Consider the following 12548-nt stretch of genomic DNA (forward strand, 5'->3'; position numbering starts at 1 on the left):
CCCATCTGAGAAACTGAGCAGCCAGCAGCTGTGTGCCAAGGCACACATTCTAGAACCCTTCCCTGCATGAAGGAAAAGCAGCCCCATGCAGCCTGAGGAACTCAGTAGATTGCAGCCAGAGTTAGCATAATGGTTGTTATATTTTGTGTCATTTGTTAGGACAACAAGACACACCATTGAAGAACCATAGGACTAGGGTAACCATGAAACAAGGGGCTCTGAGAATGGAGTCTGACAGAAGGTAGCATAATGTGGGGTGGTGGTCATAGAGGGCTTCTTGGTGGAGGAAGCACTTGGAGAATGGAGAAGACTTTGCAAAGTGGCAGTGGGTGAAAGGCTTACGAGCAAGGAAGGACCCTAGGTGGTTTGTGTCTAGGGGACATTTGCGTGGGGAGTGTTGAGCTGAGTGAGATGACAGAGGGAAAGATGGGCCTGGAAAGGGCAAGGAGCTTCCTCAGGCAAGGGCTTGGGGTAGGGGGCCTCAGAGGACTGGGGCGGGGGGCTGAGTTTTAGGAAATTTTAGGAAAGCATACTTATTATATGTGTGGTTTGCTATTGAAATGGCCCCCACAGGGCTTTGTTTCAGACTCTTGTTTCCCAGCTGGTGGTGCGGTTTTGTGAGACTGTGGAACCTCCAGGAGGTGGGGTCAAGCCGGAGGAAGTAAGGTCACTGGAGTCATCCCCTGAAGGTTACACCTGCCTCTTGTTTCCGTTGCTTTCCACCATGATGTGAGGAGCGCCCATGACATCCTCTAGCCATCATGAACTCCACCAGGCCTTCCACACCATGATGGACTAAAAGGCCTCTGAAACCAGGATTCAAAATAAATCTTTCCTCCCTCAAGTTGTCTCTGTCAGGAAGTTTAATGGCAGAGATGTGAGTCACTAATACAAGGCTGGAGTGAGGTGGGGTGTGAGATGGGAGATGGGAAGACCAGGAAGTCTGTGGCAGGCAGAGCTGTACTATGTGGCCTGGTGGCTGCCTCTGGGGATGGTGTGCAGAGGTGCCAGGTTCCTGGTGCTGGAGATAGGTGCCCTTACCTGCTAAGTCCTTGGGTGGGAAGAAGGCTCCAGGCCAGCTTACAGAAGGTAGATGCCAGCTCTTTCCCGGCCTCCCCCAGGGGACACCCAGAAGCTGGACAAAATGTGCTCTCTGAAGTGGCAGACGTAGATGTGGGCAAGAGAGAGATCCAGTTCCACATTCACCCCACAAAGCTCCTCTCCAAAACTCCACTAGCAGATAAGAGTCCCTTCTCTTGAGAAAGTCAGGTCAGGAGAGGAGTCGATGGTGCATTTCCAGCTTTCTGGGTCCTGGGGGTGAGTGATCCTTTGTCATTGCAGCATAAGGTAGGAGTTAGGTTCCCCCAAGCTGTCCTCCTCATTAGGAGGCTGTCAGCAAGCTGCCGGGCAGGCAATGTGAAGAGGTCAGTGTCCAACAGACCTAGCTCTGTCTCAGCACCTCCCCTCTGGCTTCGTGGCCTCTGGTAAATAGTAGAGTCTGAGATGTCAGCCTGTGAACCATCTGCAAGGACTAAGAGGGAGGGTATCAGTCTGCCTCATTGTGGCTCTTCTGTGGACCAGTATGTAATGTGGAGGAGACACACACACACACACGCACCACACATAGACACACACCTGACTCGGGGTGGAAGGGCTTGTGGGGCTTTGGGAAGGACTCCCTGCCAAGGAACAGCTGCTGTATATGTGGGCCTAGGACAGGCCTCGGGTAAGGAGGACCCAATCTGGCAAAAAGAAGTGGTGTGGCCACTGTGTGTGTTGGGACGGGGCGGAGAGAAAGCCAGACCCTGGTGTTCCCACAGGGAGGGGCTGGAAGGAGGGAGAGCAGTGGTAGAGCCTGGGAAGGAACAGTCCTGATAGGAAAGTGATTGAGAACATTTACCACAGCAGCCAGACATAGTGCTTCTCTCCCACCCTGTCCTTAACTCTTGCTTCTTCCCCATCTAGCCTGGGAACAACAATGGGCCACAATTAACAGGGCAGACAGTGTGGAAGGGAATAGGCAGCAAGAAGTCCAGCCTGTGTTCCGCTGCAAGAATGCTCCTGGGCAGTTCCTTTTATCTTGGGCCTCAGTTTCCCCATCTGTATGATACAGGGCATGAACCCATTAATAAGTTTTAAGGACTATTTGTTTGTTTGAGACAGAGTCTCACTACGCAGCCCTGGCTGACCTGGAACACACTGTGTAGACCAGGCTGGCCTTGAACTCACAGAGATCTGCCTCCCTCTGTCTCCCAAGTGCTGGGTTTAAAGAGATGCACCACCATGTCTAGCTTTAAGACCTTTTTGATAACAATTCATAGTTTAAAGGGGAGGGGTGATTAGTCAGGCATGGTGGCATATTCCTTTAAACTCAGCACTTGGAAGGCAGAGGCAGGCAGATCTCCATGAGGTCCAGGCTAGCCTGCTCTATATAACAAGTTCCAGGCCAGCTGGGGCTACAGGACTATTATTTTTAAATATTTTATTTATTATTTTTATTTTAAGTGTGTGAGTGTGTTGCCTGCATGTATGTAAGTGTACCCATGTTGTGCAATGCCCTCAGAGGTCAGAAGAATGCTTTGGATTCCCCTGGAACTGGAGTTACGGATGGTTGTTAGCCTCCGCATGTGTGCTGAGAATCAAACTGGAGTCCTCTGCAAGAGCAGCCAGTGCTCTTAACTGCTGAGCCATCTCTCCAGCCCCCAGAGCTTTTTTTTTTTTTTTTAAAAAAAGGAAACAAACATTTACACACACAGACACAAGAAAAACCAGTTATGAAATAATCCAACAATCCTTGACATGCATTTACTCTGGAATTTTGTGTTTAGTTTTGAATTAGTAAAAACGTCTTGGTTGTGGCCCACTAAGCCCCATAGTCTAGAACAGCTCCAGCTTACCTGGATACTCCTCCACTCCAGCAGCCTGTGGTTTCCATTTCCTGAGATCTGATGGCCTCAGCAGCTGAGTCTTGCCGTCCTTGCCTCTGCAGACCATGGCTTCTGACCTCAGGTGGCACTGGTTGGGGGAGGCAGGTTGTGGGTATTTTCAGGTGGAGGAGCTGCAGGTGTACCGCCCCTGGGGCCCACCGTCCTTCCAAATTCACAGCCTGCGGGTACTTACTACCATGCTATGACCTAGGACCAAGGCCATATGAAAGTCCTGTTTGCAGGTGTCTGCAGGGTCCATCCCATGGCAAGTTAAATAAAAATGAGTTTGTACCAAGCTAGAGACAGCTGTGAGCTTGACACACCTCTGTCATCAGGGGCTGCTGGTCCAGGGCTACCCTCTCCAGACCTTAGAAGGTGGTTCTTTTCTGGGTTCCCAATTCAACAGCCACACCCTTGCTCTCATCAGCTGCAGAGCCCAGGGTTCTGAAAGCCCTGTGACTTGCCATGATGACACACCACAGACAGTAGCAGCTCTGCACAAGGCTTCTATGGATAGAAGGGACTTGATCCTGCCTGGGAAAGCTTCTGACAGTCTGCCTTTGAGGCACTGGCTCCAGGTCACCCTCTGCTCAGGTTGCTGACATCTCAGAGACTTCCAAGACAATGCCTGCCTCCTCCTGCTCCCCCCCTCACCACCCTCCCCTCTTCTTTCAGTGAGATCTTTGTTTCCCAGACTGTCCCAATCTGGATTGAAGCCATCATTCTGCCTCATCCTCCTTAGTAGAGACATGTACTTTAACCTGGGGACATAAAATATAACTGGAACTTGCTTTATGGAATACATGTTTCTGACTTGTGGTTCAACAGTGGCAGAAAAATGAAGCTGTGAGCCCAGGCTTCATGCTTACTAGCTGGGGCAAGTCCCTAGGCTTCAGTTTCTCCAGACAGACAGAATCCTGTCCTCTCTGAAAGCAGCAAGGTTTGGGGTGAAGTCCAAGGCTGAGCCACATCCTGACTCCCTGCCTTGCCGCTTGTTGTGTGGCCTTAGTCTATCTCCCTCTCCTCTCTGGGCTTTTCTGACTCCATTTCAAAAGTGAGCGAAGATTATAATTGATTTGCTGAGGTCACAAAGGAGAAACCATGTTGCAGAGCTCAAGTCTGTGCAGCATCTTATCCCTGATGTGGTGACTCTGAAGCTTGTGGTCTCAGGAAGATTCACGCCTGTGAGGTCAGAGCCCCGGACCTGGGCTGGGGATGTGGTGGGAAGGGCCTTAGAAAGGCCCTGAGCTCCTCATTACTCCCACAAGCACAACTGGGACACAGGCTGGACATGATGCTCAAGAGGGTCCCCCCCCACTCCACTCCCAGAATTCCCAAGAATGTCCCACTCCAATCCCCAGCCTGGTGGTCCCTGGGCCACATCTTGATGGCTGCAGTCCTGCCACGTCAGCCCCTGCTGCATGTCAGCAGCTGGTGTCCCATTGCCCCAGGGACTAAAAAGCCCAGATTGGGCAGTGAGTTCATCCTAGCCTGCTGGGGGCCACTGGAGACAGAGGGTCTGACTTAAAGCCATCCCTGGGGCCTCCCTGGCTCCTCCCCCATCTCTCTGTCTTCCCATGCCTCTCTGCCCTCTGCTTCTCAGCCTCCCTCCCAGCTTGCAAGCCCTTCTTGGAGCTTGCTGGGGATTGTCATGGCAACCCTCCAGCCAAATTATCAAAGCACTTTTTTTGCTCCTGATTGTTCTAGAGAAAGTGCTAATTCTGAGTGAGGGAGAAGCAGTTGGTAGGATGCTGAAGTCACGGGCTTTGTGTGAGGGCCCGCTGCAGGGTGGAGTGAGCACCAGCAGGAGAGGAGTTGGGGGGGTGGGCAGCAAGACCATCCAAAATGGCCTGTCTGTTGCTTGCCTGCCGGAGATGTGTTGTTGCTGTCCCTTTCCCTCCTCGTATGTCACACACACAAGTAGCTGGGTCAGAAACACCCAAAGTGCAGACTGACCCAGACAGCACATCTGAAACAACATGGTTTGTACTGGGTGCCTGGATAGCTGAGACCCACTCTGGGAAGGCTTCTATTAGGGGATGGGATGTACCAGCTGACCAAGGCTGTGACTGGCAGTGGGTCTGTGCCAGGGGAGCACAGCAGCCTTTGGAAAGGGCCTGACCCTCTTACTCGAACCCAGGGAAACCAGAGGCAGACTCGTGAGCTAAGCCATCGGAACCCTGTTCTTGCTGTCACATGTCCTACCAGGCCTGGTTCTGCCTTCCTAAAACACCTTTAGATCTCATGTCACCCTGGGACCAGCATGCTGGAGAGTCCTTGGAAGCAGACCTCTATGCATAGCTGGAGAATTGATGGCAGCTTTTTAAATACCTGGTTCTGCCCCAAAGCCAAGGTGTGGGTGGGGACAGTGGAGGAGCTGGTGGCAGAAGTCACGCCCTGTGTGCCGCCATCTTGCCCCAGATGCTCCCCACAACCCCTCCATGGAGGGGATTCCTCCCTCAGCCACACCCAGGCCTGCTGGTCACTCTGGCTGGAGAGGAAGCATCTACTTCCTGTGAACAGGTCCCCTCATCCTACATCCTTCCAAAGATTCCAGTCCTAGAGGGGCCTAGCGAATCCAGAAGTGGCTCCCCTGCAGATGCGGAAACTGCAATTCAGAGATGGGAGCTGAGAAATACAATGGGTTCAAGACCACAGGTGGTAGGAGGTGGAATGGATATTGCAGCCCAGGCATCTGGCTTCTGGTCTGGTGCTGTTTCTGTCGGCACAGACAGCGGGGTGGGCTGGGGCAGGCAGTAAGTACGTTTCTTAGGTAAACCTGGCTTTGAGATTCTACTTCAGTACTCCAGTGGTCCAGGCAAACTCCCAAGCTCCCAGGGCCCCATCTGTAAAGCGAGGGCCCTTAAGAGGAGTCTGAGAAGGTAACTTAGATGCGGCAGTTGACGTACCAAGCACAGTTGGCCCAGAGTCAGGCACATGGTAAAATGCTCAGCTGATCACATTTCTGAGGGCTCTGTTTGCTTTTTTTAAAAAATTTTATTATTTTTATTTTATTTTAAAAAATATTTTTTATTTTTATGTGTATGAGTGTATTGCCTGCATGTAGGTAAGTACACCCATGTCGTACAATGCCCACGAGGACAGAAGAGGCCATCGGAGCCCCTGGAACTAGAGTTATGGACAGTTGTTAGCTGCCATTGCCTGTAGTATATGTAAGTGCACCTGTGTTGTGCAGTGTCCATGGAGGACAGAAGAGGTCATTGGATCCCTTGGAACTAAAGTTAGGACAGCTATTACTGCCATGTGGGTGCTGGGATTCAAGCCCGGATCTTCTGCAAGAACAATCAGTGTTCTTAACTGCTGAGCCATCTCTCCAGCTCCTTTTTTTTTTCTTTGACAAGGTCTCCAGCCAACCTAGAAGTCACTATGTGGACCAGGCTGGCCTTGATCTCACAGAGATTTGCCTGCCTTTGCCTCCAGAGGGCTGGGATTAAAGGCATGTGCCACCACGCCCTGCTTTTCTGTGGCTTCTGTAAATCCGTGGCTACAGCCCTGACAGGAAGATGACTGTCCACTGCAGCCAGGCCATGTACAAAAATAAGCAGTGGCCCCTGCCAGAGCTCCAAGCTCCTGCACGCTCAGCCCAGTGGGCAGCAGGAACCCAAAGCCTAGGCAGCTCCAGTGCCCAGCCTTCCCACCCTCACCAGGTTTGACCACCCCACCTTGCCTGTGAAAGAACAGAAGACCTTACTAGGGGATGTGGTGTCACATGCCTATGATTCCAGCACTTGGGAAGTAGGGGACAGAGGATCAGTAGTTTAAGATCATCTTTGGTTATAGCAAGATCCAGGTCAGTCTAGGCTACACGAGACCCTGTATCAAAACAAAAACAAAACAAAACAAAACTGGGGTTGGAGGGATAGCTCAGTCCTTAAAGTGCTTGCCAGGCAAGCTTGATGGCATGAGCTGATCTCCAGCTGCCATGTGAAAAGCTGGACGTGGTGGTGTATGCTTGTAATTCTAGATTAGGCAGGCAGCTGAAAGGACCTCTGGGGCTCTCTGGCTAGTACTAGCATGAGTCTAGGTTCCAGTGAGAGACATATAATTGGAGGGAAGAAAAACAATCAAAACCAATCAAACAGGTGCTGGCCTCTTTGCCTTTGGATGGTTGGTACATGAAGTTCCATTGAACAAAGGGTTAATGCCCCCAGAGGCCTCCCTTTGGGTATGGGCAGTAATACTTCTTAGTGACAGCTCTTCCCCCAAGCTGGGGGTGCTGGGAGGGCTCAGGCAGGAGATCAAAAGGTCAGAAGAGACTTGGACTTCATGCTAACACATAGACCACTGGCTCCCAGATACCACTTGTGCTTTCTGGGTGTGCAGCTGACAGAACAAGTCTATGGCAGAGTAGGGGTAGAATCTAGCTGTGTATCCTCCAGACTTGACAGTGACACTTCAAGGCTCTTGCAGGTGGGGTGGAAGATTCAGATATTGCAGAAAGGCTTCCTAAGGTGGGGCTAGTTCTTGAGCCAGCCTGAGGTAAAGGGTAGTAATGGATGGGATCGGCCAGGGCAGGACTGGAGACGGGCAGATTGAGAGTTTGATTCCCAGTTATTTGTTGTTGCTGCTTTTTTCGATGGTGTTGGGAATGGAACCCAGGGCCTGAAGCATGCTGGGTAAGCACTCTGCCATGGAGCCACACTATGGCCCTAGTGTTTGAGGGAGAATTCCATCTCTCCACCCTCACTGTTATTCCTAGAGGCCTCTGTGAGCAGTTTGGGGGTGGGGGGGGTGAAAATGACTTCATGGTTAATTTGGGATGCTTACAGTGAAGCACAAAACTCTCTTCCTATTTTCTCTGTCCTGGGCCAGGATTGGGAAACCCCTATCTAGGAGTGGAGAGGGGGTCACCTAGGGCAGCTGCCCCCTGGCTGGGAGCCTGCAATGCTTCCTGTTACACAGGAAAGCTTGACTGAGATGGCATAGTTCTCTCACTGGCCTGCCAGGATCCACAGGGTAGGGTGAGCATGGTGGTCCATTCCACAAGGACCCATGTGTCCTTTTGTGTGCCAGCTCTGTCCTGGGTGCTGGAGAAAGGCAGTGACCAAGGGTGACAGTCCAGTGAGAAAGAGGAACAACACAGACATCCACAAATATGAAGATTTTTAGATGGAGATGGGCATGCTGCAAAGTAAAAGGGGCTAGAGTGACCAAGGGAGTACCTTAAAGAGAATGAACAGGGAAGGTGTCACATGACACTGTGGGGGTGGCACTGCAGCCTAGACATCTGTGGGCAAACAGTGATTCACACAAGGCCACACAGTGGGTTCTTGTAGAGCCAAGTTAGGGCTGGCCTCCAAACTCTCCCCTCCTATGAGAACTCCTCTCTTGGATTCTGACATGTTCTCTTGATTTCTGTCATTGGCCTGGAGCTCACCCAGTAGCATGGGCTGACTGGCCAGTGAGCCATAAGCATCTGCCTTTCCTCACCTCCCTAGTTCTAGGATTGTAAGAGGAACAAGGGCTCATAACCACTAAGCCATCTCTTCAGCCCCCAAGCCTCTATCTGAAAAGTAGACATCCCCAATGACTCCCAAAGCATCCACCCCATCCCACAAGTCTCCCCTGAACTCTATCCTCACTTGACATCCCCATTTGGACATCTCACGAGTCTCTTAGGACAATGCCAAGTTGATATAAATTAGAATAGCTTTAAAATATTCTGGTTTTTTGATCACTCTGAGGAAAGTGTTTCAAGTTGGTACACAGCTTGGCTCTGTGTGGTCTTTGAGGGACCCAGATTAATGTCAGTGCTACCATTTTTAATGAAGCTCCATAGTCTGTTCATTGCTCTTCCAGCCAGGGCGAGGGGAAACCCATGGAAGGAATTTCCTCTTGGGCAAATGAGGTAGAAGGGACATACTGTTGCAGCCCACAGAGATGCACATTACACAGATACAACTTCAGGTGTGTGACACCACCCCCCTCGCTGCAGGAGACACCAAGGAATATGACCCAGCTGTGTGGACAGCTAGTGGGCTCTACCCAAGCCCACCCTCTAGAACTGTGGAGGAGGGTCCAGGTGGATGACCTGCTTGTCCTGTGTCTTCCTGATCCTTGACCAAACTGGCTGTTGAAAGCCTGTTCTCCCTGGAGGCTGACTTGGGATTGAACAGTCACAGGCTTCATTCAGGTATATCTGGTTTTAGACAGTTCCATGAGGCCATTAGCCATCCCCCAGAAATCTTTGCTGACTGTTCTCTGTCATTCTTGCTGGACCCATCATGTTCTCTGTTTTACAATGAAAGTCACCCCAAGGCCATGTGAAATGACAGACTTGGATAACGCCTGGGGTGACTTTAAGGACTTACCCTCTAGTTCAACAGGCAGTCTTTGACAGGCCTGGGTCTGATCCACTGCTCTTTGGATGTCTAAGTTGCTTTTCCAACCCAAAGGACATCCACTTTCTGGACACTGCTGATCTCATCTTGCAAACTTGCCAATCTCTTTCTTGTAATAGGTTGCTAAAAGCAGCGCCAAGCAGCCAACATATGCATTTTTTGGCTCCTTCCAATAATTCTTTTAGCATTATATGGGCTCCATAGACATGTGGTCTGATTCAAAATTATACATACAATGTTAGCTATAGGCATTTTATCCTATCATAACAAAGGTCCCCAGTTTTCTCTACCCTCCTGAAGCTGGCTAAGCCAGTGCTTTGGATTTGAAGTGTTTCATCTGGGACAGCTTCCCTCTCTTGGTACCTATATTGGTATTAGAGATACCGCTAAGCTAAAGGTGATTTGAAGTATAGTGGTCTTAACTTTAACAATTATAGAAATTGACTTTCCCCCTCTCACATGATATAATTATGTGATAAGCATTTCAAGTCTTACCCAGGTAGATAATGAGTTTTGATGGACAGCTTGTGAACTCCACCATGGTACTCCATCCCCTGACAGTCAACAGTGCCACTGAACACTTGCCAGAGCCAAATATATAAACGGTCTTCATCACCCCAGACCTGCCCCACACCTCATCTTCAGAGAAATCACAAATCTGACCACTTCCCTGCATCTCCGTGGCCTCAGTCCTAATGCAAGGCTTTAGTGGCCCAAATCTGAGGTCATGTGACAATCATCTAAGTGGGGTCCCTGCTCCTTCCTTGGCTTCTTTCCTTACAACAGAGTGAGTTTTTAAAATATTTTATTATTTTATGTGTATGAGTGTATTGCCTGCATTTATGCAAGTGCACCTGTGTTTTGTAATGCCCGAGGAGGTTAGAAGAGGGCGTCAGACTCCCTGGAAGTGGAGTTACAAACAGTTGTTCGCCTCCATGTGGGTGCTGGGAATAGAAACCAGGTCCTCTGCAAGAGCAGCGAGTGCTCTTAACCACTGAGCCATCTCTCCAGCCTCCAGAGTGAGTTTTGAAGAATATCAATTGGAGGATGTTGCTCCCTCACTGAAACCCCTTTAGTCCCTTACTGATGCCTTCAGGATGAAATTCTATTTCTAAGGCAAGGCCTCAAGTCCTATGTGACTATCTGGCTTCTCCTTTCTCCCCTTTCCTTCTTCTCCTTTAGCTACATGAGCTACCCTGTGGTCACTGAACACACCAATCTTACTGTTGCCTTAGTGCCTTGCACCAGGAGTCCTGATGTTCAAATGTTCATTTCCTTTCCTCTGCTTCGGCAAGTGGCTCATTCCCTCTTCACCTGCCACCAGCTGTTTAATTTTTCACATCTGTATAGTGGGTAAGAGAGAGGGCTCATGAGCCATGTTGCCTGAGTTTGAATCTCAGCTCTGCTGCAAATCAGCTTTGGGACTTCTGGGAGTTAGTTCATTCCTCTGTGCCTTTGTTTTCTCCTCTGTGCACACTAACAATAACAGTTCTGGCTACCCAGAGTTGCTGAAAATATAAAATGACTAACATTGAATTAAACAAGTTGATAAACATACTTGCACCCTGGCACATAACCTTAGTGTTATGACTGTGCTTCAGATGTCAGCTAAGTGCCACCCACTCTGGGAAGCCTCCCCTGGTGACAGACTCTGCACACCTCTCCCTTTGTATCTCCCCACCCCACTTGACTTCCACCACAGCAGGCGCTCTTCTTGATGTCTTTATGGACCCTCCACTAGAAGGTAGCTCTTATGAGGAAGGCTTCAAACTCTTTCTTTGGCTCCCTCCCTTCTTCTCTCCCTCCTTCTCTCTCTCGACAGTCCTCATGTAGCCCAGGCTGGCCTTGAACTTACTATGCAGCCAAGGCTGGCTTTGAACTTACTATGCAGCCAAGGCTGGCTTTGAACTATTGATCCTCTGGCCTCCATCTCCCAAGTGCTAAGATTACAGCACCACCACTTCATGCTCACGGGCTCTTTCTCCACAGCTTCCATTTCCTTTATGAACTCCTGCACAAGTTCACAATGGGCTTTTGGTGATGGGGAATGTATGGAGGGAGGTCCTGAGCATCTTGGTGAAAGCAGGGCTCAGTTTCTTCTAGGGCTCCCAGGGCAGAGCAAGGGCTGCCCTGTGAAACTACTCTCCCTGGGCACTGATGGGATTTGGCTGAAGAATACCACCCCTTAGCCTTGGGCTTTGGAGTCCACCCCACCAGGTCCCATCCCTTTCTAGTGGACTAGTTAATTATTACCCCTCTGAGCCTCCCTTTCCTCATGTAAAACTGAAGGAGTACTAATTATCCCACTAGGCTGCTTCGGAGGATGAACAAGATAATACGTACCTACGTGGAGCTCACTGGCTGTCTTGGAGTAAAGTGCTCCAGATGGTAGCTATTATTGTTGTTAGTGCTATTCTTCAGTGCATGAGTGGGGGTGCCCTAGAGACTTGGGGTTGAGCGGGAAGTAAATAGGGAAGAGTCGGAATGGAATAAAAACGGGCTGTGTTTGTAATCCTGAGAGAGAGAGAGAGAGAGAGAGAGAGAGAGAGAGAGAGAGAGAGAGAGAGAGAGAGACAGAGAGAGAGAGACAGAGAGAGAGAGACAGAGAGAGAGAGAGAGACAGAGAGAGACAGAGAGAGAGCCTGGGGATGGGATGGCAAGGCTTCAGTCGAGAAGCCCGCCCCTTTCTGGGAGCTCAGCGGTGGGGAGCAGGGGGCGCCCCGGCTCCGTGGCCTCGACGAAAGGCAGCAGCTGTGCTCCCGGGCAAGCCTGGCTGGGAACCCGAGGCCAAAGAGCCTGCAGCCGGGAGAGAGCGGGACCTAGGGGCGGGATCAACGACCTGTGAGCCGGCGGGCGCTCGGGGCGGCGCAGACGCGGGGGGCTCCGGGCTCCACTGTGGCCGCCCCGGCTGCGGCTGGAGGAGCGGGTCCGGGCGCATCCCGGAACCCCGCGGGCGGGGCGGCCTTCCGGAGCGGGCTGGCGGCAGTGCAGGCGGCGGGGAAGGGGCCGTGGCTTTCCCGGCGTGGCTGGGAGACGTCAGGCGGAAGGGCGCGGGGCGCACACGCTTTAAAAGGCATTCGCTGTCATCCGAGCCGTGTGGGCAGAGGCGGCCTATATAAGCCACAAGCCGGGCGGCCGCGGGACACAGCGACAGCGACAGCGACCGAGGCGGGCAGCACCCCGCAGTGCGGCCAGCAGCGCCCCCCGTGCCCCCCGACGGGCCCGCCGCCCGCCTCCTTCCCCAGCAGCGCCGGCCCGG

The 12548-nt window shown here is 51.3% G+C and overlaps 1 protein-coding gene and 1 long non-coding RNA gene across 2 annotated transcripts in view; one reads left to right on the plus strand and one right to left on the minus strand.

Annotated features, from left to right (window-relative positions):
- Window positions 1–171: 171 nt before the first annotated feature.
- On the minus strand, window positions 172–11844 carry LOC103746671. The gene is made up of 3 exons (XR_607810.3): window positions 11633–11844; window positions 2898–3015; window positions 172–1531 (listed from the first exon to the last, which is right to left on the minus strand). It is a non-coding gene; the product is annotated as an uncharacterized LOC103746671 (long non-coding RNA).
- A 98-nt stretch (window positions 11845–11942) lies between these two features.
- CUNH11orf96 (chromosome unknown C11orf96 homolog) overlaps window positions 11943–12548 on the plus strand; it is a 1699-nt gene continuing 1093 nt past the window's right edge. The window contains 3 exon segments of the mRNA XM_008848936.2: window positions 11943–11990; window positions 12113–12426; window positions 12428–12548. The exon segment at window positions 12428–12548 is cut by the window's right edge and continues 1093 nt beyond it. Coding sequence (XP_008847158.2) covers window positions 11943–11990; window positions 12113–12426; window positions 12428–12548 — 483 coding nt within the window.

Source organism: Nannospalax galili, unplaced genomic scaffold, assembly GCF_000622305.1.
Source record: "Nannospalax galili isolate Female #2095 unplaced genomic scaffold, S.galili_v1.0 scaffold784, whole genome shotgun sequence".
Lineage (NCBI taxonomy): Eukaryota > Metazoa > Chordata > Mammalia > Rodentia > Spalacidae > Nannospalax > Nannospalax galili.